Source organism: Alternaria incomplexa, assembly GCF_024043165.1.
Source record: "Alternaria incomplexa strain BMP 0042 chromosome Unknown scaffold_10, whole genome shotgun sequence".
Classification (NCBI taxonomy): Eukaryota; Fungi; Ascomycota; class Dothideomycetes; order Pleosporales; family Pleosporaceae; genus Alternaria; species Alternaria incomplexa.
The window spans coordinates 916,774-943,211 of record NW_026249859.1 but is presented as its reverse complement, the minus strand read 5'-3'; the positions used below and the strand labels follow the sequence as shown (position 1 = coordinate 943,211).

At 52.8% G+C, this 26,438-nt stretch overlaps 9 protein-coding genes across 9 annotated transcripts; 5 read left to right on the top strand and 4 right to left on the bottom strand.

Moving 5' to 3' along the window:
- Positions 1–426: 426 nt before the first annotated feature.
- Positions 427–1,772, bottom strand: J4E90_007205 (uncharacterized protein; the record flags this gene model as incomplete). Its single annotated transcript, XM_051436745.1, has 4 exons — positions 427–429; positions 486–810; positions 863–1,259; positions 1,313–1,772. The coding sequence occupies 4 exons, from the start codon at positions 1,770–1,772 to the stop codon at positions 427–429; spliced, it is 1,185 nt and encodes a 394-aa protein (XP_051289491.1).
- A 493-nt stretch (positions 1,773–2,265) lies between these two features.
- On the bottom strand, positions 2,266–2,934 carry J4E90_007204 (uncharacterized protein; the record flags this gene model as incomplete). Its single annotated transcript, XM_051436744.1, has 1 exon — positions 2,266–2,934. The coding sequence occupies one exon, from the start codon at positions 2,932–2,934 to the stop codon at positions 2,266–2,268; it is 669 nt and encodes a 222-aa protein (XP_051289490.1).
- A 3,175-nt stretch (positions 2,935–6,109) lies between these two features.
- Positions 6,110–7,036, bottom strand: J4E90_007203 (uncharacterized protein; the record flags this gene model as incomplete). The annotated part of the gene is made up of 1 exon (XM_051436743.1): positions 6,110–7,036. One exon carries the CDS (start codon positions 7,034–7,036, stop codon positions 6,110–6,112), a length of 927 nt encoding a protein of 308 aa, XP_051289489.1.
- A 762-nt stretch (positions 7,037–7,798) lies between these two features.
- CCT3 (T-complex protein 1 subunit gamma) lies at positions 7,799–9,596 on the top strand (the record flags this gene model as incomplete). The annotated part of the gene is made up of 4 exons (XM_051436742.1): positions 7,799–7,823; positions 7,876–8,157; positions 8,208–8,798; positions 8,848–9,596. The coding sequence occupies 4 exons, from the start codon at positions 7,799–7,801 to the stop codon at positions 9,594–9,596; spliced, it is 1,647 nt and encodes a 548-aa protein (XP_051289488.1).
- A 923-nt stretch (positions 9,597–10,519) lies between these two features.
- On the top strand, positions 10,520–13,098 carry J4E90_007201 (uncharacterized protein; the record flags this gene model as incomplete). Its single annotated transcript, XM_051436741.1, has 4 exons — positions 10,520–10,996; positions 11,051–11,326; positions 11,390–11,745; positions 12,081–13,098. 4 exons carry the CDS (start codon positions 10,520–10,522, stop codon positions 13,096–13,098), a joined length of 2,127 nt encoding a protein of 708 aa, XP_051289487.1.
- Positions 13,099–15,437: 2,339 nt separating this feature from the next.
- Positions 15,438–16,228, top strand: J4E90_007200 (uncharacterized protein; the record flags this gene model as incomplete). The annotated part of the gene is made up of 2 exons (XM_051436740.1): positions 15,438–15,687; positions 15,735–16,228. 2 exons carry the CDS (start codon positions 15,438–15,440, stop codon positions 16,226–16,228), a joined length of 744 nt encoding a protein of 247 aa, XP_051289486.1.
- Positions 16,229–21,816: 5,588 nt separating this feature from the next.
- On the top strand, positions 21,817–23,075 carry J4E90_007199 (uncharacterized protein; the record flags this gene model as incomplete). The annotated part of the gene is made up of 3 exons (XM_051436739.1): positions 21,817–22,010; positions 22,061–22,492; positions 22,544–23,075. 3 exons carry the CDS (start codon positions 21,817–21,819, stop codon positions 23,073–23,075), a joined length of 1,158 nt encoding a protein of 385 aa, XP_051289485.1.
- A 285-nt stretch (positions 23,076–23,360) lies between these two features.
- J4E90_007198 (uncharacterized protein) lies at positions 23,361–24,530 on the top strand (the record flags this gene model as incomplete). Its single annotated transcript, XM_051436738.1, has 1 exon — positions 23,361–24,530. One exon carries the CDS (start codon positions 23,361–23,363, stop codon positions 24,528–24,530), a length of 1,170 nt encoding a protein of 389 aa, XP_051289484.1.
- Positions 24,531–24,670: 140 nt separating this feature from the next.
- Positions 24,671–26,208, bottom strand: J4E90_007197 (uncharacterized protein; the record flags this gene model as incomplete). The annotated part of the gene is made up of 4 exons (XM_051436737.1): positions 24,671–25,021; positions 25,073–25,940; positions 26,004–26,130; positions 26,178–26,208. The coding sequence occupies 4 exons, from the start codon at positions 26,206–26,208 to the stop codon at positions 24,671–24,673; spliced, it is 1,377 nt and encodes a 458-aa protein (XP_051289483.1).
- Positions 26,209–26,438: the final 230 nt, after the last annotated feature.

The window sequence follows — 26,438 nt, the reverse complement described above, 5'->3', positions numbered from 1 at the left end:
TTGGCTAAAGCGGTCCATTCCCCCTTGTCCCACCCCACACCTGAATTCGGGCTAAAGAGGCAGAACGGCCCGTCGATAGCGGCCCAGGACCAACTTGGTGCGCGGTATACTGCCGGTGAAGTTGTCGTGCCGACGGCTTGCCAGATTAGGTCATGGAGTAAGGTTGGGGACCAGTGTCCCGCGAGGTAGGTGGTTGGAGAAGGGAGCAAGGAAGCGTAAGTGCGTGCGAGGCCAGAGAGGGCAGTCAGTTTATCCGAAGGTTTGGTTAGAGAACGGCGGGAGTAGGCGTCTAGGACTGCGTGCCAATGTAGCGTGGGGTTGTCGGGCATAGGTTTATCCAGAGAGGAAGGATGCGTGTGGGATGGGAAGGTATGGGAAGTAGTTGGGAAAAGAGTGTCGAATCGCCCTGGCAGGTAGAAACCCTGCTCACTGAGAAAAGAACAGTAGCACTCGAAGAACATCTGCTCCGTGCCGAAATGAAGTACACGCGGTGCGAGCCAGCGTTCTTGTAACGCCCAGCCGCGTTGGGTGAGTGGTTCGGTCTTCAGCATTGCGTTGTTTCCGGCCCAGGAGGGCTTTGCGGCTGTTTCGCGGGAGGAGGAGAAGGCGTGGAGAGTTCCTTTGATACCGTCTGTGGTTACGTATTCGAAAGGGGAGTAGTTGGGTGCTGGGCGGTTGGGAGAGAAGATGGATAGCCCAGATGTAGAAGATGGAGAACCGGTCGCGGAGAGCATGATGTAGGCGTTTGAGTAGACGGAGGCCATGCGCGATGTTTCGCGCGACCAGTCTTCTGAGTCGTCTTGGCAGATACTGGGTTTGTTAGTGTTTGGTATTCTGAGTAGGCTGGGTAAGGTTGGCTTACCAGAGGGAGTCGATCCATAGATATCCGATACCCATCTCTCTGGCTATGAGGATGGCGTCCTGAAACGTCTTTGGGAGCTGGTCGGTATCAATACCCCTCTTGTTGGCTTCGATATTGGCACGTGTGGTTGCGAAAGGGCTTGACTCGCCCCAGACATAACTCAGTGCTGCGTACCGTCCCAGTTCTCCTTCGATGGGCGCATAAAGAGCTACTCTGTGTGGCGTCGAGTCTCGTATATCCAGGACACGAGCTGGAAGAGGTGCCGCATCGACATGACAGTGCCGATCCGTCCGTTGTTTGTCGCAATCGCGTACCCAGTTTAGGGCATGTGCAAGTGTATGCGGAGACGAGGAGAGTGTCTTGCGACCTCGAACGACAGCGGCCAACGGATCGCCGTCTACAACGCCGTTAGTCGAAGCAACAGCTTCACCAAATCACTTTGATACTTACAATCAGCACACAACCCCACAGCAGCAACAACCCAAACCTGAAACCAATACTTTGTATCGACCGACACCACCATGAAACCCCCAGTATCATTCACACCCCTAACGAGACACATCTTCCAATCCGGTCCTCCGCCACGTTCGGCACGAATCCCAGGTTCCTTCTTCGCCCCACTGAACTCGGATTGAAACTGCGCGACATCGCGCTGTACGGTCTTGCAGATTGCACAGTCATCGGCAGCGGCGGCTTCGAGGTCTTCGATAGATTGGTGGAAGGGTATACCGATGGGTTCTTGATCCTGTGGACGGTCTTGCTTGTTCTTCCAAAGGTCCCTGAGAGGTTGGCTACTTATTTGGACTAGGCACGGGTAGTCGCGTCGAGTGACAGTATGGATTCTGTAATCGGGTGGTAGCTTAGGGATGTTGAGGACGTCGAACGGCTGGCAAAGATCGCATAATGGCATGTTGACTTCTTTCTGATTTACTGCAGAGCTCTCATGTGTGATCGTGATGAAAAGGCGAGCTGCACATCGGGCCCTTCTATAGATTTGGCATTGTTGTTTTCTGTCGGCATCATCACCAGGCAGCCGTGGTGGCGAACGTATATTGCTAGACCACTGCACGTGTTGGATTACCCCTGCGCAGCACCTTGCACATGCGATTGGAGGCCAGTTAGGCTGCCTTGGTGAGATAACTTGATAGGTGCAGTTCGAGGCGTGGCTATGCCGGCACGAATGTACTGTGCTGTGCGGGGGGAAAATGAGCCAATGAGCAAGGCTTGTCCTACGTAAATAATTCCTTTCAGGCTTGTTCCTTCCATTCTTGCCAGCGCCTTGCTTTGGTCATAAGATGCTACTTCTTACGTATGACTGCATTGATTCGATACGCAAGCAATTCAGCGCAAATTCCCGTAGCCATGGACATGCCTCACAATTGGAAAGGCATTGCCTTTGTCATCTATAGCGAATGCCCACCGTACATCTTGCCTTCAACGACTGCTCCCACATCTTCTGCCGAGAAAGCGCAATGGCCCAGTCCATCAGTACCAGTACTGACAACGCCCCACTGCAGTTTCTTCTCGGCAATGTTCTCACCACTGCCAACCTGTTCTGTCGGATGACACGCTGCGCTGATGGCCATACTGCAGCTGCCCACAATTGGCATTCCACGCTTATATGGTGTGTACCCCAAAGCAACTATGCTGATGACCATTAGTCCACCCAACACTATCACTGATATAATGGCCGGCGGCGAGTAACCCAGAGTCTTGTAATCGAATGGCATGTCATCACGCCCAGTGCCCGGTTTCCCAAATGGGTCGTAAAAGTCGATGGCGAACAGGAAAATGCTTTGCGAAACCAGCCAGTGTAATGTGCCACTTAGCACCATGAGAGGTATACCGAAGCGATAGGGTAGCTGGAGGAAGTACGTCGACCGTTGAGCACCGGCAGGTTGATGAGTTACGCGAAGGCCTTTACGCTTGCTTGAATAAGACACCCATTCGTAGCCCATTAGCATGGCCGTGAAGAGCGCGTTGTAGCTAAAGTACAGAAATGAGAGAGCTACTTGGGGCGTGTTGGCGATGACAGCGATGGCGATCAAACCCGATGGCAAATACACCCCCATGATTGCTGTTTGAGGATCCACAGCGCCTAGAGGTAATTAGCACCGTGCTCAATTTCACATGACAATCAAATCATACATACCGAATGAAAACTGATCAAAGGTAGTCCCCAGGGGTAGATTGTCAATTCCCAGCTTGAGAAGGAAGCTCACTATAGCTAGGGCAAGTAAAAATCTGATCAGTAATGTAAGCAAACTGCCAACGATATCTTCGGTTTACCGGCGTAACCTACAAGACAACAACAACGATCCTGCGGGTGATGCTGGTCACATCTTTCCAGTAGTAACGATCATCCCGCCATTGTCTCGGTCCTACCTGATACCCTTTGCGGTTTCGAAAGTCTGCTAGTGTAGACAAACACATGTCCTTCGTTGTAACGTCTTCGCTCTCCAGAAACGATGCGACGGCGTCGCCCATTGTCATGAGCGGCTCGTCGTGCACGAAGAGCAAAACGTAGAACATTAGACATGCTTTGACTGTAGAAAGGTTAGAGTTGATTCGAGCTCGAATTGTTGGTCGACGAGCGTGTTCTTTACACTACTGCGTCTGTATAGGCGTGGAGAATGACAGCTGAACTTACAGAGATTGAGGATCGTAATAACAGTCGTAATAGTAGGCTCGAAGTGGAGCTTACAGTGGGGTTGAGCCGGCTCACTTAAACAGTACTCCACCGGCGTACGTGACCGGTCGCAAAGCCCTTCACCGTCGCAAAGCCATCCAACCTGCCAAGATTCTTGCTTCTTGACATCCTGTACCACGACTGAACATGGGTTGGATTGGTCGCGCGACGCGGAACATATCCAGTCGTATGCAAAGCTAGCTGCCGCGGCATCCGCGGCATCGTATACATCAAAATCTGCAGCCCAATAAACGTGCGAGCCATTGATAAACTTGTTCTCCGTTGATGGGGGAAAGAAGCTATCGTCGGACACTATAAGCAGATTTCGATGGTTGGATTGTATGCTAGTGGCATATTCGTCAATGCATCTGTCGGGCTCAAGCCTTTCGAGGTCGCCCGTGCGTGCTTTCCCCCAGAGGTTTTCAAGTACAGATCGGAGTTCGCCAGGACTGGCGTCGACCGAGGTTCGCCTTGATTCTCCATCTGTAAAGTTAGATATAACTGACCGGACCGTTTCGTCTGTGCAATTCATGCAATGTTCACCGTCCAGAAATGCTCGTCCGACAGAAAACACCCAGTAACCGTTGGATGAAATCGAACCAAACACCGCGGAATTGTACCTGAGGGTCGTAAGCATCAATAGCTCCAGGATTAATTGCTGCCTTACAAGAGATGCAATGGCAAGGATGATAGTCCCAATGCTGCCCACAGCACAGCTCTACGCCGGCTGATATGTCTGAGATTGCGTATGCCAGGTACACCCACATCGAGGTATACACTAGGCTTGCGACTGTGGGCAGAATCGACTTCGCTTCGCGTTGGTGCAGATAAACACTGCATTGTGTAGTTGCTCCCAGCCAACAGGATCGTACTCAAGATGTTGATGCCAAGATGGAGCCCGGTGTTCAGCCTTTTGACGTGATCGCAATCGCCATCGAAGAAGACACCCTTGGCGCCAGAGGTGGCAGCCATACCTGATACCATGGCCACGAAGTTAATGAGAAAGACCACTGAAGCCAAAATCGCGAAGTTGAGCACGCCAAACCGCCATCCAGTGAAGCGAGACCCTAGATGTTTCTCCACCGCACGCTTGCGCAACCCAAGTATCGATGCTGCCTTCGCGCGAATGCTTTGTGGTAACTGCAAGCTCCCGAGAGGTTTTCCATTCCGGTCAGTTTGGGCTGTAAGCGGTACCTGCATCTCGAGATTGCTATTGGATCTCCATTCGGGGTGTATCGTTGAGCGTATCCTAGAAGGCAATAACCGCCAAATTGAATCAGGCATTGCGAAACCCATGAGCAAAAATGTTGGATCCGGACCAAATAGATAGACAACGTAAAAGAGACCAAAGAAGCGCGTAGTATCGTGCGAGAGATCTCCCCCAATGTACACAACCAAAGTTCCCTCGCGAAAAGACCCCTCGGGTTCGAGCGCGAAAGACAGAGGAGACCATGCGAGAGATTGCACCCTCGCAGGTACGAGCCCACCTATCAGCAGTGCCGTCTGGTTTTTGCCAAGTATACCGGCCGCACATTCTCATGGGTTGAGGCTTACTCTGAGCCTCTTGCAAGGCGCCCCGCGCCGCTTTGGGGGCCAAAGTCCGTATGCTAATTCGGTTCTATGTCGTCAATCCATGTGGATGGGCTACGGTGAATGGACGACCATCGCACGCGTGTAGGAGCGTGATTTCAATGAACATAGTCATCGTATCCAAGACGTAGACGCAGCGCGACGCGGGTGCGAGGAAGGTTCGTTTTCGTCGGGTGTCGCGCACCTCGGAACTAACGGAAGCTGTCTTCCCGAGAAGCAGCGCGCCCAGCAGCCTCCAGGGCTGTGAAACAGCACCATCAGGGTGTGTGACAGCGAAAATATCCATCAGCGAAGCCGTTGAGAGAACAGCGGTCTCGACTCAGGCGCACAGTCTGCACGAGTCATGAATTGACTGGGAAAAGGTGCTGGCCGGGAAACGCGACGCCGCGTCTTGCGCGCGACATGTTCGCGTTGCTGAGGAGCGGTAGTGCGGCAGAGCTCGAGGCAGAGCCTTCTCAATGCTCTTTCGTCACCGCGGCAGCATGTTTGATCGTGTTTAACGAGCGAGGATCTACTGAAAATAGAGTCAAGGAAATTGCGTGCCTCGGGGCATCGGTAAAGCACGTCAGCTTGCGCGTGAAGGAAGACCCGAGGACCGGTCCGTGGCCACTTGGAAGTCACCGGATGCGCATTCAACAACAGCAGTTCTCAGGAAGTGGAGGTGATGTAAATGATAATCGTAGTTTCATTGAGTTCTTGCCTGTTAAGTTTAGCGGCACGTACTAGCAGATGCGATCGAGTGTCTTTGATCAAGCATCGCAGCATAAGCATCATAATAATATAGTACATGTCAGATAGAGTCACTTCCGGTGAGCCATCCGATTCCACCGTCAACGCCGATTCGCCGAAGAAGAAACCCACATCGAAAACCGTAAATCAATGCAGCCGAAATGATAACTGAGGCGTGTTTTGTTGCCGTTCGTGGGGTAAGGAAACAAGGAGGAAGAGAAGAGATGGGTTGAGACACGTCACATCTCCATCGCGTCGGTGTCTGCAGTCGCCATAGGGGCGTCGGCGACTGGCTGGGAAATGGGTGTAGAGGCAGGCGACGGCGTCAACTGGCGAGCATTGATGCGCTCACCCTCAACACGAGGAGTTGAGCCGAACATGAGGTTGCTGACAGTTCGCTCTAGTGACCAGCCAACGAGCTGGCACCACTGAAGGTTGTCCGAGAATAACCAGTAGCCCTGGACACCGTGTTGCTTAGCGCGTACGAGATACGCGTTGAGTGATTCCTTCTCCAGCATCACCAGGACGTCGGTGAAGTCGAAATGACGCTCAATCACGCGGGAGTATGCGCGTGCCGCGTCGCGTAGGTTGGGGTTGGTCATGACGTTCTTCCAGCCTACTCCGAGAGATGCGATGAGCGTGTTGACGGTGTTGCCTTTGTCGTCGATGAGCTCTTCGGTCTTCTGAGCATCCATCTCGTTGAGGGGAGTGATTTCGACATTGGCAGTTGGGCTCATGCGGACTGACTTGCGCGATACGGCGATAGGGCGAGCTTCAGCTTCAGCCTTCTCTTCTTTCTCGACCTTCTCTTCGTACCAGGTGCCCGATTGCGACTCGGCTGCCATGGTGTAGCCAGGCTCTCCAGGGTAGATGAGCGTCATCCCTGGACCGTACACAGGCTCGGGCTTCGGCTTTGAAGGCGATTGAGTGACAATTGATCCGACGGGTAGGTTCTCCTCCGGGTCGTCGACGTCGGCGATGGATCGTTTGCGCCCAGCGGTGGCATTGGAAACGGCGGCTAGATAGTTGAGCGAAGGCGGAGTAGGGTATTTGGGGCGGAAATTACCCATTGGTGCAGCGGCGCTCTGGTGATGCGGAAAGTAGTCCTGCGGTTGCTGGGGCGGCAGGACCACAGTTGGCGACGAGGCGTAGTAGTTAAGACCCATACTGTATGTTTAGTAGTTTAGCAATGTTAGAGTTCGTGAAGGATACAAAGACCTGTCTTGATCAAGACAGGACAGTGAGCATGCGACGATTTAGTAAAGTCACTAAGAGCGACAAGATGAAGGTGGATGATGGCGAGAAGGTGAGGCGCGATGGAGATAGTGGATGATGGGGATGGGTAATGGTGATGGATGGGAGTGGTAAGATGAAAGAAAACCGAGCGAGGTGTGGGAGTGTCCAAGTTATAGACAGAAGAAAGGCGGCGTGCGGAAGTTTGGCGCAAAAGAAGTGAGAGGAAGGAAGGAAGGTTTGGAGGGCACCAGAGCGGTCTTGTAAGCTGCGCACGAGTCCCGTGAGAGGCTGGCTGCGACGCGGTGAGAGGCGGCAGAATGGAGGGTAAAATAGCCCGGCGAGTGATCTCCAGGGCAAGTCTAGCGCGTATTGGCCGTCACGCGAGGGCTGCCTGCCGAATTCGGTAGGCGCCAAGGCTCTGTGTAAGGCAGGGCCGACCGGGGTCGTCGATGGAAGTTGCCGTTGATCGCGGGCTGAGCGCTTGAGTCAGCAGGGCAGGTGGTGTGGCTGTTCTGTGGCTGGTGCCCGGTCGCAGATAATCCGCGCCGGAATAGTGGCGGCGCTGCGACGCGGTTTTTGGTAGCAAAAGTTAGTGGAGGAGCTGCAAGGCACCGGACGCAAGATACCCCACGCAACTCTGTTTTCGACCCCCTCCTTCTTACATACCGTGCTTACAGACCTGTACTGTCAAGATGCAGGCGCCAGTGGTTGTCATGAGTATGTGTAGTCGCTCACCTGAAGCTGCGACAGCCCACTAACACATCAACAGACACGCAGACCCCGGGCGGGGAGCGCCAGTTTGGCCGCAAAGCTCAACTTTCCAACATCACAGCAGCCAAGACGGTCGCCGACATCATCAGGTCATGTCTCGGTCCCAAGGCTATGCTGAAGATGCTGCTCGACCCAATGGGCGGTATCGTCCTAACCAACGACGGCCACGCTATCCTCCGAGAAATCGAAGTCGCACACCCAGCAGCCAAGAGCATGATTGAGCTGAGTAGGACACAAGATGAAGAGGTCGGCGACGGCACAACCACCGTCATCATATTAGGTGCGTAGATAGTGCGGGGAAATTGGGGAGCGTACATTGACAGCAGACAGCGGGAGAAATCCTCGCACAAGCTCTGCCCCAGCTTGAGCGCAACATCCACCCCGTCGTCATCATTCAAGCTTTCAAGAAGGCCCTTGCCGATGCCCTCGAAATCATCAGCGAGATTGCGGTCGAAGTCGACGTCAACGACGACGAGCAGATGTACAAGATCATCAACTCCTCCATCGGCACAAAGTTCGTTTCGCGGTGGTCTGACCTGATGTGTGGATTGGCACTGAAGGCAGTACGAACTGTTTCGCTCGACATCGGCTCTGGAAAGCAGGAGGTCGACATCAAGCGCTACGCACGTATCGAGAAGATTCCCGGAGGCGAGATCGAAGACAGTGAGGTTCTGGACGGAGTTATGGTCAACAAGGACATCACACACCCAAAGATGAGGCGGAGAATCGAGAACCCTCGTGTTCTGTTGTTGGACTGCACACTGGAGTACAAGAAGGGCGAGAGTCAGACAAACATTGAGGTCAGCAAAGAGGAGGACTGGAACAGGATTCTCCAGATCGAGGAGGAGCAGGTCAAGCAGATGTGCGATGCCATTGTCGCTCTCAAGCCTGATCTCGTCATTACTGAGAAGGGTGTCAGCGGTAGGTTACATCGATTCACTCCTTTCATGGGCTTGCTAATATCGAGTAGATCTCGCACAGCACTACCTCGTCAAGGCCGACATTACTGCCATCCGCCGTGTCCGCAAGACAGACAACAACCGTATCGCGCGTGCGACCGGCGCGACGATCGTAAACTCCGTATTCGCAGCTACCGCTTCAGACATCGGTACCGAGTGCGGCCTGTTCGAGATCTCCAAGATCGGTGACGAATACTTCACCTTCCTCACAAAGTGCAAGAACCCGAAGGCATGCACTGTCCTGCTCCGAGGACCCTCAAAAGACATTCTGAACGAGATCGAGCGGAATCTACACGATGCTATGGGTGTCGCCAGGAACGTCATCTGGAACCCCAAGCTCTGTCCCGGCGGTGGCGCCACTGAGATGGCCGTCGCGGTCGGTCTAGACCGGAGAGGAAAGTTGATTGAGGGTGTCGCACAATGGCCATACAAGGCCGTCGCCGAAGCTATGGAAGTTATCCCGCGCACACTTATTCAAAACTCCGGAAACAGCCCTATTAAGGTGCTCACCCAACTGCGCGCGAAGCATGCGGAGGGCTACGAAGACGGCAAGCAAACTGGCAGTGTCTGGGGTATTGATGGCGACGCAGGCAAGGTCGTCGATATGCGGACATATAACGTCTGGGAGCCTCTTGCTGTCAAGGAGCAGAGCGTCAAGACTGCCGTCGAGAGTGCTTGCCTATTGCTCAGGGTGGACGACATCGTTGCTGCGAAATCGGCCAAGCAAGTGAGCGGTCCGATAGGCGGTGGTGATGATTAGATATAGATACGCAAGGCGTGTTCTGCGAGATCCCTGCTATACAAGCCAGGAACAGTCGCTAGGAATGAAGAAATCACATCTGCCAACCATACATTAGACCTGGCTGTACACCAACTTTGGTGAAACTCAAAACAAACATGTACTAAGGTTAGCATTTGTTGCTTTTGATGTGATCAAGACATGCGCGGCGACTTCCGCAGACACATCGCTGGCTGCCGATTGATAGTTCAAGGTTTACATTGTGAGATATTCTTTGAACGTGATCCTCGTGTTCGTCGTTCTGGTGGACGCGAGATCGCTTGCCGTGCCGCTCAACATGATCCACGTGCCCAAACCTGCTCAGCCTCTCAATCACCCAATCGCATCGCCCTCCTCTTTAAGTACACTTTGCGCATATAACTCGCACTGCGAGCTCCAGCCATTCAGCCAGACCCGGCGCTCTGCCACGCAAGCACGTCTTCCTCCTGCGAATCAGGCTCCATATTGCGACTAGTGACGCAGCCTGGTCGTGCTGCTGCGCCGCATCGCTATACTGCACTCGTGTCAACACCTGCTAAGCACCGTGGAGACGGTCATAAGCCTCGCCAAGGCCTACCTCCAGTGCTTACATGCGCTGCGATGGTTGCTCCTTACCTTATCTGGCATCCTCAGCGGTGGTTGTGGGTTTGACGGTCTGTATGGCTCTGCCATGAATGTGCGGGTGGCCTGAAGCGTGGCTACGTTATACGAGTTTGCCAGCTGAGCTGGAGAGATGATGGGCCTGTAGGTATATGTATAGAAGTTGTGCTGCTCAGTATGAATTTGTTCATTCTCCCATCAAAGCATCTTCGGATCTTCTCAATCGTTGCATTTCAGTCTTATCATCCTCCCAATCATTGTTGAAACTTTCCACGCTCTATCAAGCAAGCTATCAACACCCGAGTATGAACACTTTAATGCTCAGGGCGAGAAACCATCTCGAGCGGCGCGATGACTCTAAGACATGTCCATTGGAAGATGCCCATGGTCCAGAGATCATTCCCTTCATCGGCAACCTCACATTCCACCAGTTCGCAACGATCTTGTCCGGTGCCTGCGCCATCCTCAGCACTTTGATCGTCGGGGCATTGATCGCACTTCACGCCTTCAACTACTCGAACCCCGTACAACAACGGCAGATCATCAGGATCATGCTTTTGATACCATGGGTCGCCCTTTTCTCTTTCCTAGTTGTCTGGCGAAGCGACATTGGAGAATACCTAGCCCCTTCACTCGACTTTGGTTGTTCGATCGCACTTTCGTCGTTCTTACTGTTCATGTGCGATCTTGTCCTATCGCATCAGGAAGGATTTGATGGGTTGTTTGGAGAGGGAGCCAAAGCCAAGGGTGCGCTCAAAATGAACAGTCCAACGTGGCTCAAGGTAAGCTCTCACATATCTGTCTCAAGATTTGAGACCTTATCTGACCCTCTGCAGCGTACCTGGTACGGCGTACTCCAGTTTATACCCACTAGCATCGTCATATGGATCGCCACGGCAGCTACCCTCGCTACTGGTACCTACTGCAAGCAGTCCAACAACGTGCACTTCGCCCATATCTGGCTCACCATACTCATTGGCTACACTACAACGGTCGCTATCGTTAGCTCACTGAGGTTCTACAAGAATAACAAGAAGTTGCTACAGAAGCATCAGATCATACTCAAACTGGTTACATTCAAAGGTATCCTCGGTCTGAATTTTCTCCAATCGGTACGCTAAACAATCCCCTGAAGTAGTCAACGTGTATACGACGTACTGACACCGTCCTCACAGTTCATCATTTCGCTGCTTGCAGGCCACGGAAAGCTGGAACCTACAAAGTACATGACGTACCATGATGTCAATACTGGTCTTGCGTCACTCATCCTCGCCTGCGAAATGCCCCTTTTCGCCGTACTTTTGCTCTTTGCATTCTCGCCATTACCGTATAAGCAACAGGGTAGTCCTGCCGCTGGACCACTCAATGCTATCGTCGATGCGTTCAATCTCTCAGACCTACTATCAGCGTTCTATCGGGGGCCTATGAGATTGGTCAGGGACCAACAAACACAGATCAGGCGGCAGGACAGTGTTAGGATTGCATTGGTCTCATCCAGTGATGAGGAAGAGGGGAGAGGCCGATCTGTCCCGTAAAGGTTTCAGAAGGAGGCTCACCAAAGGACGCTACCTTATCACTTTTCTTATCTAGAGACCCTGATATCCCCGGGTTTGCTTCGTCGCGCTTTTCGTCAGTGAAGTAGAGCTTTGACCACGTCAACAAACGCTTCCCCACAAACACTACCTTTGATCCTTTTCTTGCCACTTTCATTACTCTTTCTTTCCAACCTCATTCGCAGCAAATAATTACTGACAATACTAACAACTGGTTTTGATGACGCCCTCGCAAGAGGTCACGGTCGCAGCCGGTGCACTGTAATTGAGATGACTCTCAATACAGTAGGTATGGATATCTAACGAAGAGCAGGTCCTTCCTTTTGTTGGCAAAAGTTCTCGTTCTGAAGATCAGGTCAATTTCCACAACGACCCAGCGACCGTATTCTCATCTGCCGGCGGAGCTATGGGCGCAGATCCTTCATCACGTGGAAGACGAGTACACGCTTTGGGTCATTTGCCGACAGGTCTCGCGAACCTTCCGGGCTGAAGCCGAACGCGAGTTTGCTAAGACACGTCTTCCACAGCTGCGCATCAATTGGGCATCTATGGGAGAAATCATGCACGAAAACAGGCTGCATGAATACGACTGCAACGTCGAAGATCTAGAATTCCAAGGTCTCACTGAGGATGGTCTACGAGCTCAGTTCACAGCCGCATTTGAATATGAACTGCGCAATCTGGAGGGCCGCCCGGCATATGCGCGAACACTATACGATCGGACGCAGTACAAACCCTTGTTGGAAAAAACCTTCGCCGAGCTGATCCCCTTTCGCTACCTAGACTTCAAAAAGAGAGTCGACAGGCAATACTGGACAAGACAAATGGCTTTGATTGGCGGTTATGTCGGTAACGCCCAGCTTACGGATGTATTGATCGACCTTGACAACAAAACCATCACTTTCGATTGGAAGACTTTTTTGAACGACTTCTTCCAGCTCATCACCTATGTTCGAGCACGAAAGCAGACTCAAGGCACAGTGAGCGACCTGGCGAAACAGGCGTTCGAAGCCTTTCGTCTCCAAAAATCCCCTTACACCAAAACGCTACTGGATGCGCTTCGGTTGGAGCGGAAATCGTGGGAACATGTCTATGGTGAAGAGGATGACGACTGCCATACGGAAGCGTACTTCCGCCGCTTACGATCCGCACACAACGAAGCTGGACTAGATTTCGATCTAAACAACATGATCGATGGTATGGACGAAGCGGAAATCAGGAAGACGGAGGTCAAGGCTACGGCACTCATGAGATTGTTCAGGAATATTCGGTTGATGAATAGCTTCCGTGACGGATACGAGAGCGATGCAAGCAACGGAGGAAGTGCATGAGTGTGGGCCGGTACCGACAAGAAGGCGGCTGGAGAGTTCACTGAGAAGTGCGGGACCAATGTAGGCTCCCTGATAGGGTTGGAGTGCTTGTGAAGGGGGTTATGGAAGGGCGTCTTCTTCAATTCTGTATGTAATCGGGACAAACAGATAGCCGCTCCAAGCACAACAATTACCCTAGTCGCACATGACCGGCCTCCTTCGATATCTGGAGTATCAAATCATGCCGGTTTATCCAGAAGCAGGGCTAGGCAAACGAATGCAGAACGGGAGACGATTGCCGTCACGGTAGGTGTCACAGTCTCGACTGCCACCATGCAGCCAATGCAGGAGCTGTCAAAGAGTTTGAAAAGCACTTCAGGATGCTGACAGGAGCCCAACGTCCCGCGCGCACTCGCATCTTGGCCTCAGGAATGAAAGGGTGCCTCCTGCAAGCGTTCGAGCGACGTTCATCGAGCTGGGGAAGTGTCGCACCTTCTGCGGGATCACCGCTGAAACCGTTCGCTTGAGCTCTGACACAGCTCACTCTGCGAACTTCATGGGTTTCGAAACGGTTGTCACTGCGAAAGATCCTCCGCAGTGAGTCCGCACGGCCTGTCACTCACCTGTCTAAACGAAACATGCCGACCGACTTCCTGGTGGCGGCTGCAACGTCGTCCCGCAATGCACCACGAGTATGCTCGCTAGTTAGACGGGTGTGTCACCAGCTTACGGTGGATGCGAAAAAGAAAGAAGACTAATGTCGCTGCTTCCATAGCCTTGCAGCAGGCTAATAAGCCAACATTACCCCTCTTTTATTGCCAATGAGGCCATGGCATTTCTGCGTCAGACGATTAGAGCGCATTTTGCGGCTCGAGGGTAACCTGGTTCTGGGCTCCAGGGTTAACGGTTTTGCTGCACACCTCCCACACCCGTGGAAGTTTTGCGGTGTGCGCGTGCCGGTATCGAAGACGAAGGGCAAGCTTCCAGGCTTGGGGACGCAGCCCCTCACTTACACCAACATCGCGATCTAGGCGTAAGGAAACAGATCCTGTCTATTTCGAATAGGACGGATGGTCAAGCTCGCACACAACGAGCTTCAGATTCGGCAGATGCGCCTAACCGAAGCTGTGCGTAGCATCGGTGACTTTGCGGAAGCACATGCAATGAGACGAGCACGAGACCCACGCCGCATCTCCTTCCGAAGGCTACCTGAGGACGCCTTTCCAGAACCCACGGTTGCCGTATCTTCCGTTAATCTCTGTTGAGTACCCAGTTAATTAGCCAACATTTGGGCTTGAAGCGGGGCGTTCGATAGTGCGTGCATGCCGCTATCGGGTCATTTACTGACTTTGTTCAGCCAGATCAGGTCATTTATCAGCCGTGCGATGCGTGGCGTCTGCAGCGCACAGGCGGCGGGTGAAGGCCAGGGAGGCCTGGGCGTTGTGGCATCCAGCCTCCCGTTCGAGCAAGTGCAAACCCAATCCCCAAAACTGTGGACACTTCTGCCGACGTTTGGTGTTCGTCTGGAGGGCCTGATGCTGAAACTAAAGAATCCTTCGTTGGACGTTGGTTGACTATGACGAGCCTGAGTCTGAGCCAACTGCGCCGCCTCCCTAAGGCAGAATCGACGTCTCGCTGTCAGACATCGCGATGAGCGCGGAGGCGATGACTGCAAAAACCAACCTTCACAAGACTTGGGAGCGCGAATGGAGGCTCAACACGAAGATAGAAGAGCGCCACCGGAATGCGGCTCACTAGAAGGCAGGTAATGCCCATCGTATCGCTCGCCCATCCCTGCCTTCTCATCGCAAGATTGAACGTATCAGCGCTTACAGCAGACACAAGCCTTTTAGCCAGATGCCGAGAGCGGCAAGGTGACATGCGGAAAGCGGATTACCCTGAGACGCTAAAGCCACCTCCAGGTATCACCAATTTGGCGTGCATATCGCTTCAAGGATAATAGTAGGAAATCTGGTCAGGATCATGGTCCGTGCCCATGTACCTACACATGGCGGCGCATGCGTGCCCTTGCCGGCGGGCCTGTCTAACGGCCAAGCGCGAAGGTTACAGACGAAAGTATAAGTCTGTCGAACCGCCTGGTCTAAGAGGTAGTGTAACAACGATACCAGCCTCGAGTTCTCCACGCTAGCAAAGACTAAGGGACGTCACTTCTATTTTGATATCATCGATCACTGCATCGCTCCTCCTACATTAGAACTTCATCGCTCCTTCTACATTCGATCGCAGTACATATACCAGCATCGCTCCTCCTACATTCGGTCGCAGTACATATACCAGCCTCGCAAATCGCATTACCAACAACACTTCCCTAACCTTGAGTATCATCATAACCAGTTATCATGCTCTTCTCTACCATCACTACGGCACTGCTCTTTGCCGCATCTGCTACTGCAGCTGCCCTACCAAGACCCGCCAAACCGCAATACGCTCCCGCCCGTAACCTCAACAAGCTCGCCAAACTCTTTCCCCAGAGCGCTCTTCAAGGCCCAGGCGACTTGGATCTCAAGTACGTTGTGCTCGGCATCGGCACACAAAACTACACTTGCGGTTCTGATGAGAGCGCGGCTCCTGGTACTACTGGCGCATTCGGTAAGAACCCACTCAACTTGACAGGGAAGGAGCTAACAACCACCAAGCCACCCTATACGATATCGGTACGAAGCTCAACGACGAAGCATTTGCCAAGTGGAAGATTCCCTCTATCACCCCTCTCGCACTCTCACTGTACGAAGTGGCTCCTGGGCTAGTCGACATGAGCCTCCGACTCCAGGGCTACGAACATATCACCGGTCACCACTTCTTCGCCGACGTAGAAGGAGCGAACACACCAACATTCGCCTTCGACAAACTGAGCACGCCATTCCCCATGACCCAAGTGGCCAAGATCAGCAACGTCAGTGCACCATCGTACGCATGCCCAGGCAAGAACGGTCTACCTGCCGTCGACTGGCTATACCTACAGCACAAGACTGGCATCACTCAGGGAGGAATCAACACCGTCTACCGTGTCGAGACTGCCGGTGGTAACAAGCCTGCTACATGCAAAGGCATGCCAGCCACATGGGAAGTCAAGTACGCTGCGCAATGTAAGTATACCCGAAACACCCACGTAGCTAGAATAGTCCACTAACATCTCACAGACTGGGTCTATGGTCCCAAGTAATAAGCGCCGAGCTTGCGACGCTCGTTTCGAGTCAGTTACGAACACTACCATTTTCTCATGCCTTCTACGATCTTTCCATAATTAGGTTAGTCGCGCGCGGCTATTTTCGTCCCGCAAGATCTACGGCAGGGCATGGATTTTCTTTTCTTGTAACCTTTCATTTCATCTCTTACATCTACGATACCCTTTGGTTTTCATGGTTCACACGACTGTGTGAGACTTCGTTGTTACTGCGGGGCATCGGCATGGCTATGGGCGTTTACGGTTTTTCGCATCTGATGGCTATAGTGCACAAGGATCGGGTGTGTCCTTTCGTTAATTTTAAAAGCTGATTGTTTGCATTGCGGTCGCGAATACTAGAACAGTGGTAGTTCCAATTATGATGTGCTTCACTGTACGATGCATCACTTATGCGAGATCAATGACAGTATTGCGAAGGGCCTATATTGCTCGCATCTCACCATCTCTCCTTGGAAAGTGCCATGACTGCGCCCAGCGAAAGCTGGCTGTAGCAAAGTGAAGACCACCTCAAGAGACGTCGCCATCCCATCGTCACACAGCCAACACGGCACATTCATAGCCGCACTCCACCAACACGGTCTGCTGACATCGACCAAGTGCCGCGCTACATACCAGACCCACTGACCACGTTGCGGCACAACTCGCAGCATGCGGCACAGTAAGGCGCGCAAGGCTGCTTGCGCTACGATCTCCACGCCATCTGACGTGCGATGCTGCCAACCTCTCGTTTACCTACAACACTATCAATACCCACAACCAACTTCCCCCAAGTCCCCGATGTCTCTCACGCGCCTCCTTCGCACCAAAACCAAGAAAGCCTTACCCCAATACATGACGTGAACCACTCGCCCAGCCCTACAGCCCCTTCCGTCAGCCATTATTACGAGAACTACGTTCGAGTATCTGATTGGATGGAGACTATACGACACAATGGTTCGTACTACTTTGGTGGCTGTGGCAGCGGGTATTTGGCTTGGCAAAGCGGGTGTGGATGGTGTGGCACAAATCTGGTTTGACGGCGGCTACCTAGGGTAGTCCGGAGTTTTACTACTTGAGCGCAGGACGCACATGTAGGTTTAGCGTAGACACGATTGGTAACTTGGTACTGGGAAAAAGAAATCGAAGAAAGTGGGTACGGGAATTTGGCTTCCGTGCCAATGATGTGGCGTACCTGCATCCGGTACGATGCCAATGTATTTTTTTTTGTTTGGATCTTCATGATGTAGCTCAGATTCATTGCACCAATGTTCACCTCTGGTCTGCCTTCTCTGTGTGCTGGACAATCACTTCCCTTGTGCGCATGATGCCCTTCAGATCCTCTTTGTCGTCGAGGATGTTGTCCTCGCTTCCCACTCGTTCCTTAGTGACGCTGTAGACAGCACTTTTTTTGCTTTGCCTGAAGGCGTGAACTCGTGAAGCAAACTACCTCGTACGCTGGTTCTGGTTGGTCCTTCCAAGTTCTCGATGTGATTCAAGGTGCCAGCCGTTGTCAGAAAGATCAGTCGACACTATAGAGGGTCTTGCTGCACTACCAACTTCTGGTCACATGTGATGCTTGAAGGGCGAGCGCTATTCTTGAACCTTGGCTTTCGAGTTATTTGGACGCTGCGATGATATCTGTAAGCATGTGGTTGCTAGGAGAACGGAAATTGGCTCTCTCACTACAAACTTTAGTACTGTTGCTCGATGCATCCATTTATGGTCTCCCAAAAGTCCATGCATGGAGTGCAACATCGGACTAAGTTGTGTAAGATGCAGTGTATCATGACTTGTTGACAATCTTGGAGAGTCTGATGGCACTGATCTGTCGTGTGTGATGAGCCGAACCGCCGATGGTGTAAATTTGGTATTTAATCGATTTCGAACCAGCGAAAACTTCCACCGAATCCATAGCCATCCAGTCGAAAGTTAGTCATCGAGCGTCAGTGATTGCGCTGCCAATTTGGATCGCGTTATCGCTTTCATGTATTGTAGAAGACATATGAGACAGTATGTACAAACACTAATCCCCAGTATATAGTACAATCGTTTTTGTCGTGGTTGTCAGGGCAGGCACAACTCTCCGGTCAGTGGCCTGGGAAGCCCCTCAGCCTGCGCGCACCCGATCCAAGGGCTCAGACCCTGGAATCGGTCCCCTCATTGTTGATAACCACTTCCGTTGTGCATTTGATTTGCTTCGAGTCGTGTGGATGTCCTCCAAGAATATAGTCCTCACTTCCTGCGCGCTCCTCGCTGACAGCATAAATCTCATTCTTCCCGCCTTGCGCCGATCCTGCAGTCGCCCTCCACATTTCATATGCCTCGGTATCAGCCCTGTTATCCGTTCGTGTACCGCTCAGCGTGGTCAAGATCGATTTGCGAGGTCTGGAAGGTGGTGCGCTGCCGATGGTCCTGGCCTTGTCGCCGTCGTGGAATTGATTGTATTGGTTGCTGTTCGTCGACTTGCTGATTTTTCGCAAAAGTGGCTTTAGCGTGGGTATTGAGGCGGCGATAATTCCAACATTGAGCTGAACGCTGAAAGAAGAGGTCGTTAGCACTAGCTACATGCAAGCGCAGTTCATCGGGATCAGTATACTTACAAGCCCCAGAATCGTACATTGTTGTTGCTGTGTGTTATGTTAGTCAAACAGCCAGTCAAACTTGGAGAGTTGGGGCATCACGCACAAATGCGAGTCCTTGTCTTTGACAATGGTGAGTTGATATACCGTCTTGACAATACCCATGACCACCGCGCTGATAGACAGTGAGTAATGGAATGCGGGCACTGAGTATGTGATTAACTCACACATAGCCCAAGCTGAGTACAGCTATCAAACTGATTCTCATTCGTGAAGACATCTGGAGATTCCATACAATTGATATGGGCAATGTGGCGAAGCAAACATCAGTGAAGATGTTGAAGGCTACCAATGTATTAGCCAATGCATCTCCGATCGTCGCAATTGCAGCCTTACCCGAGTTTGCTATCCCAAAGTGCATAACATACTTCAACGGATAGCAAGTGTGTGCGTACTTGGGATCCCAGAAACCGGAGAAATGCTTGCAGCGTACGAAGAAGGTTAACCAGGCGAGAACGGTATAAAAGATGACAAAGCCTAATAGCATGTTGTCAGACCCAGACACCATGGAAGCGCCATACAGTAGCCAAGAAACTCACCAATCAATGCCCAGAGTGTGCGTGAGTACCATCTGTGATTGCTCAACCGGAGTAAGAAGAAAGCGATTGAGATCTTCAACAATCCGAGCGCGCCTATAGCAGAAATGATGCTTTGCCAGAAGGCGATTTGGTCCCAGATGCGTCTATCATCCTGCGAAAGGGTCGCGGTGTGTCGACCAAGACCGTAGGGCCCTTGCAAGAAGAAGCAGATCCAACCAGCCAAAGCCCCAAGCTATTATAGTGAGCATTGCAGATCAGTGATTGCGAGCAGAGGACGGGTACTCACAGCAGCTAGCACGATCACATAGTCGTCTCGTCCGGGCGTTTTAAGCAGGCCTATGCGTGCATAAAGACGAAGACCGACGCTGATCAGGGCGAGGATATGGAATACACCAGTAAGGGCGAGGAAACGAGTAAGGTTGCTTTGTGCCGCCCATTGAGGATCTAAGTCCGCCTGCGATGATGGTGCAGTCATGACTGCATAGAAAGAATATGAGAGGCCGTCAAAACATCCGACTGGAAAACGACGAGATGCAGCCTTGAGGGTAAGGCTCTGTTTAAAACGGTTCAAGCAGGTATGCAACTTGTCCACCAACCACAAGCTCAATTAAACTCCAGGTCTTCCCGCGTCGCCGCTCGTAGCGAGGTAGATTCAAGGTTGGCGTCTATAGGATAAAACGGCTTTCTATGGAACATCTAGGGGTGACTACGCCGCGGCTTCGCATGAAATCACCATATGATACCCAGGTGACTGGTTCCAGCTTCCTGAACCATGAGTTCGGGGAGCAGATGCCGTGTATTTGCACCAATTCGCCTTCAGGATTTCGGCGCATAGCCTCTTCACGCAGTTGGCTTCTAAATGAGAGCCCAGCAGTATGGGTCAGAAGAAGAGTCCTCGGGCGATAGCCAACTTCCGTTCGCCACCTCGCGTGCGTTGTATGTACGTTTTACGACGGAACAGCCATGTCACATTGGTGATGTGATTGGCGGAGGCACACTCGCAGTAGCCTGATCCCAGTTGGAGTGTCCTCGGAACCGGCAACAGGCAGGTTAAATCTCCTACACCCTAGCGACGCCGCGATCCTTCACAGCCCATGTGTGGTACCATATCCGAGAAGATATTATCAGAGGTCCTAGTACGATAGTAGAGCTGTTGACATGTAAGGGGTTCGCGTGTTTCCGTAGAAGGATTCATGGAAGACTCGAGTCGCTCTCGTCGGGAATTCTGCCGAAGAAGACGAATGCCACGGTTCCTCCGCATGTCGACTTTTGCGCTCCTTATCGATCATCCTAACATTTATATCTGAAGGCACCGGAGGCGGCAGAGCGAAACAGATGGTATTGCAGAGTGAGGCTTCGGAACCTCGGGAGAATGGCAATGTTGCTAGTGTGCCGTCCCACACGGGACGCGGCGTTCGAGGCGGTCGAGCCGCGACGCACGATCCAGCTGGCGCTCACGGCTGCGGCGTAGCTATCTCACCACCAGGGCACCTGCAGCATCTAGCCTCTGTGGGACAACCCAACATGTCGCCGCGATCCTTTTCGATAGAGTGGCCCGCTCGCATGGGATTCGGGAATTTCAGAATCTCAGCGTCAACACATGGAAAGATCATCCACCAAACCCTTCAATCCCTATGTACGCAGTAATCACAAACCTGCGTCGGTACATAAGATCTTCCGACCACGTGTACCACGTGTGAGCAATCGATGTCGTGCTCGCAGCTCATGAAGCCCACGAGCATGTTACCCGTGCGTCGATCCTGCGAGTACTCGCTTAGCGACGGTGGGCCTCTCTCGTTCAGCAATGTCCTTCGCATTGAGAATCACTTTCCCGCAGGGCAAGTAGAGAGAATCCGAGAGGATCGCTAGGTGGCTTCTACACCTCGATCAGGCTTACATGATCAAGACCAACCCATCGAGCTCACAGGTACATGCCAATTCGAAGACCAAGGGATGGTGTCTTGCAGATTGCATCTGCAAACCCTTCGTACCTCGCAGATCACACCCACCGGCTCATGCCACTCGGGAATACCACAATTGGCCTTTGCGCCGCACAGCACACCGGGTTTATGCTAAGGCAGCCAAAATCCTCAGCTACATCTAGAATGTCGCCCGTCAGCGACCATGACTAGCAGTCCTCACCTCATCCGCAGGCTCCAGTCGAGATAGCTTGTGGTCGCCTCTTCGGCTGTAAGTGTCCGACCCCAGTCTCTGCATGCGTCTGTAGAGCTTGGAGGTGCTCCTCGGTGGCGCGGTATCGGCAGTCGAGCATATTAAAAGCCATATCCCCCACCATACGTGAACTTTCTCATCGCTCAGCCAAGCAACGGAAGTCGCTCTCAATTATCTTTCTCGTTCACTTAACGTCACACTCAAGATGCGTCTATCCAGCCTTCCAACTGCCCTTCTGGCATTCGCCGGTGCTGCCCAATCTCTAGCAGTGGAAAAGAGGGACTTGCTTTCGGATCTTCAGAACCAGGCTCTTGAAAACCTCAAGGCTGCGGAGAAGAATGGTACCCTCGAGAAAAGAGGTAGCTGCTCTATTTTCAATGCGTCTGTTCGCAAGGACTGGTAAGAACCTCGAGCATCTCTTTGTCTAATAAGACTAACACACGCGCAAGGGCTATCATGAGTGCGAAAGAGCGAAAAGCATATGTCAGTGCCGTACAGTGCATGTTCGATGCTCCATCTCAATCCGATCCCACCCTGGTACCTGGTGCAAAGACCCGCTACGACGATTTTGTCGCACAACATATCAACCAAACGTTGACGATCCACGGAACCGGTAACTTCTTGAGTTGGCACAGGTACTTTGTACATGGTTACGAGAAGGCGCTGCGAGAAGAATGCGGATACAAAGGTTACCAGCCCTACTGGAACTGGTTCGCCCACACGGATGACCTGACCAAGCACCCTGTCTTTGATGGTTCAGCGACAAGCATGGGCGGCGATGGAGAGTATGTAAAGCACAATGGAAGTGCAGGCGGTAAAGGCACGATTGCGCTGCCTTCTGGCGCAGGAGGTGGCTGCATAAAGGATGGCCCATTCAAGAAGTGAGTCCGAGCTCTCAGCCCTACAGTATGCGGGATTTCTAACAAATCCAGCTTGCAAATCAACCTTGGTCCCGTCTCTCCAGCCATGGCTGGTGAGGTACCCGTCAAATCACCACTCGAATGGAACCCACGTTGCGCAAAGAGGGACCTCACCTCCTACGCATCCTCCACATGGATGACTTTTGAGAACCTCTACAACGTCACCCTCGGCACAGCCTCCAAGAACGTTGGACGCTTCCAAGACGAGCTCCAGGGACGTTTCCCTGACGGCTTCCTCGGCATGCACGGCGCAGGCCACTTCGCAATTGGAGGCGATGGCGGTGATGTTTTCAGCAGCCCCAACGACCCTGCTTTCTTCCTACACCACGCAATGGTCGACCGCGTATGGTGGCTTTGGCAGGCGCTGCATCTCGACCAGGCCAAGTCTGTCGCTGGCACGATCACCATCTTCAACCAGCCACCCAGCCGTGACGCTAGGCTTGACGACCCTATTGAGATGAACTACCTCAATCTGGAGCCTACAACTATCGAGGATATGATGAGCACGCTGGACGGAGAGCCGCTGTGCTACATTTACTTGTAGAGCGTCACTATTGTGGCGTATGTCTAATGAATAATTCTACCGATTCCAAGATATGCGAAATGCCTTGATATTGGTGATGCTCGACGATCATGGCTTGAATATGCTGCGTGTACGAATGCTCAGAAACTAATAGAGCCGTGAACTAACTCGTACCTGTACCCACACTCCGCAACCCGCTGATTGGACCGATCACCACAAGCCATCCCCATCAGCTATCGCCGTCCTACTAACACCTCTAATAAAATAAAACGACATAACAATTCCTCCCAAATAACCCCCAGAACCATGCCCAAACAGCCCATCCCCATAATCGGCGCGGGCATAGCCGGCCTAACCCTAAGCCGCAGCCTTCTCCACCGCGGCATCCCCAGCATAGTCTTCGACAAAGCGCCCCCAAACCGGCGAGGCTTCAACTACGCCATCACCCTGCACTCCACCGCCTACAAACCGTTGTTGGAAGTCCTAAATCTCTCGGATACAGCGTTCAAAGCCCACGTCGCCATCGACGCCGAAGACGGTGGCGAAGGCAAACATGGCGAAAACATAGACATACCCAGCCACGGCGGTTTATACGACACCTCCACCTCTTTCCGCGCCAACCGCGCCAAGTTCGAAAGTTTGCTAAGTCAAGATCTGGATATCCGGTTGGGTCATTCCCTCCAAGAAGTCAAAAGCACGCCCTCAGGACCAAGATTGCGCTTTGCCAATGGCGAGATGTTGGAGGGCGGGGAACTAGTTGTAGGCGCTGATGGTGTGCATTCCAGTCTACGCAAACTGCTGCTGTCGGAGAAGTCAAGGGTTGATGTTTTGCCTTATGCTGTGTACTACGGGAAGAGGTGTATCATGCGGAAGGACTTCAACAGTATCTTTGGGGGTAGGGCGGAGGGCAACCAGGGGAGGAATGTTTGGCAGACCAAGGGGGATGTGGTGCTTACTGTTAACGTGGATAAGAAGGAGGATAAGAAGGTGTGGGTTAGTTGGATCTACTCGCGGAAGGCGCGTGGGGAGGCGGATCCACTGTTCAATCCTGCTAGGTCAACGAATGCGGCTGACAAGATACCTTTGGAGTTTTTCAAAGAAGTCCGCGCTCAGAAGATTTTTGGTTATCCTTACGCGGCGATGGTTGACGTGCAGAGTATGCGCAGCGATAGGATATTGCATTGGCTGATGCGGACGACGTCTACGCCGTTGCCTGAATTGCATGACTTGCTCGCGAAGAGCGGCGTGTGTCTGTTGGGTGATGCAGCACATGCAGAGCCTATTTTGGGAGGTAATGGAGCAAACGCTTCAATCATCGACGGCTTGAGTCTTGCGGATGCCATTGCGAGCGGTGAAGATGATGGTATATCGTATTGGTACAACGACCGCTATCCGAAGTGGGTGCAAGGGGCTGAAGAGAGTCAAGCAAACCTTGCGAGAATGCATGGGTCACTACGGCCAGGTGTGAACCTTTAAGTTGATCATATTTTGTAGCTAGAGAAATCTGGGCAGCCAAAGCCACCACGTACTCAATTCGCTACCAGAAGCATGCTGACACGCATTTTTTCACTGTTCGTTCATACCATAGTCGCCTGTGTCGAGATAGCTGAGACCGTTTACCAGCCACCACCACCAGTCGCGCCGCCGCCATCACCCCAAGAAGCATCTCCACCAGCGGCAGCAGCAGTATCGCCGCCAGAGGCATCGTTGCCCCAGCCACCACCGCCATCACCACCGTCCTCGGCAACCGGCTGCGGGCAGCGCTTGATGGTGTGACCCATCTCTTGGCAGTTGTTACACTTGACCTTGGACCAGTCCTTGGGCTCAGGGCAGTCGCGAGAGAAGTGACCGGTCTTCTCGCAGTTACGGCAGAGGGCTTTGTCAGGGTTCTTGGGCTGATCACAGTCCTTGGCCATATGCTCGGTGGAGTCACAGTTTCGGCAGGCCCGGGCGGCAACGTTGGGACACTGTGGTCGTTAGCAAGGACTAGAGACGGGTTGTTAGACAAGTGTACTTACATCCTTGGAGAAGTGACCGGTCTCGTTGCACTTGCGGCACTCGACACCTTCAGCAGAACGAGGTTCGGGACACTCCTTGGAGTTGTGACCCTCCTGCTTGCAGTTCTTGCAAGCGTATGGGTTGATGCGCTCCTTGGGACAGTCGCGTGCGCGATGGCCGTTCTCCTTGCAGTAGACACACTGGATCTCGGGAGCAGTGTTCTCGCGCTCAGCCTGCTCTTGCTTGCAGTACTTGCGTACGTGACCAAGCTCACCACAGTTGCCGCACATTGGGACACCACAATCCTGGACGTAGCCACATGATGCAAGACGCTCCAAGTTCTCGGCGGGATCTTTGGGCCAGCCTGTAGCCATCTTGGCGCGACGGGGCTTGGCAGAGAACTGGATAGAGAGGACGAACTTGCAATCAGGGTTACCGATGAGGTCGATGATGGTCATGTTGGGGGCGATTTCCTGCTCCTTGGCGATGAGGAAGACTGCAAGTCCATCTTCGCGGAGAGCTTCCTTGACGGCGGGGAGGTTGAAGTCATCCATGGTAGCGCGGGCGTATGCCTTTAAACAGACACGGAAGACGTCGAGGTCTTTAGCTTTGGCAGCGTCGATGAGGGCGATCCAGGCAGACTCAGCATCCATCTCGGGGACGCCAGACCAGTTGACAATGCGACGGGACTTGCAGTCGACAGCACGGTGACCTTGTTGATCGCAAAGCTTGCAGGTGCCATCGAACGGGCGCTCGACACGCTCGTTGGTACAATCCGCCTTGTTGTGACCGACTTGGCCGCAGTTGAAGCACTCGCCAGTGAGGCCGCCTCCACCGCCCTCAGGCTTGTCAGGGCAGTCGCGAGCGAAGTGACCGGTCTGCTTGCAGCTATAAAATGTGTCAGTATCGTCACAGTAGCTAGGCCGTATGGTCGGTTCGTGTTTTGCTTACATTCGGCAGCCGTCATCGCCAGCATCACCTCCACCACCGCCGGCGTCACCACCACCCCAAGAATCTCCAGCACCAGCGTCGGCGCCGGAATCACCACCAGGGGCAGGGTCCCATGAAGAGTCACCGCCTGTTGTCATGTTAGTATAGGCTGGGGGAAGTCGCGGTGTCACAAACCTGCAGTCGCACCAGTGTCGTCCCAGCTCATAGCTGCGGTTGTCGGCGAAGCAAAGGTTGACGTCGAATTGAGCAGATGAATGCGAGTGTGAGCGGAGATAGAGGGAACTTGGAAGAGGGGAGATGGAGTGTCGAGGTTGAAAAATTGTTGTTGTGGGCGCAACTGCTCTGTTGATATAGGCGGCAGGCCCGTGCTGAAACTCAGCGATGACGACACAGGTGAAGGTGAAGCAGAAAGGAAAGATGAGTATCGGCAAGAGG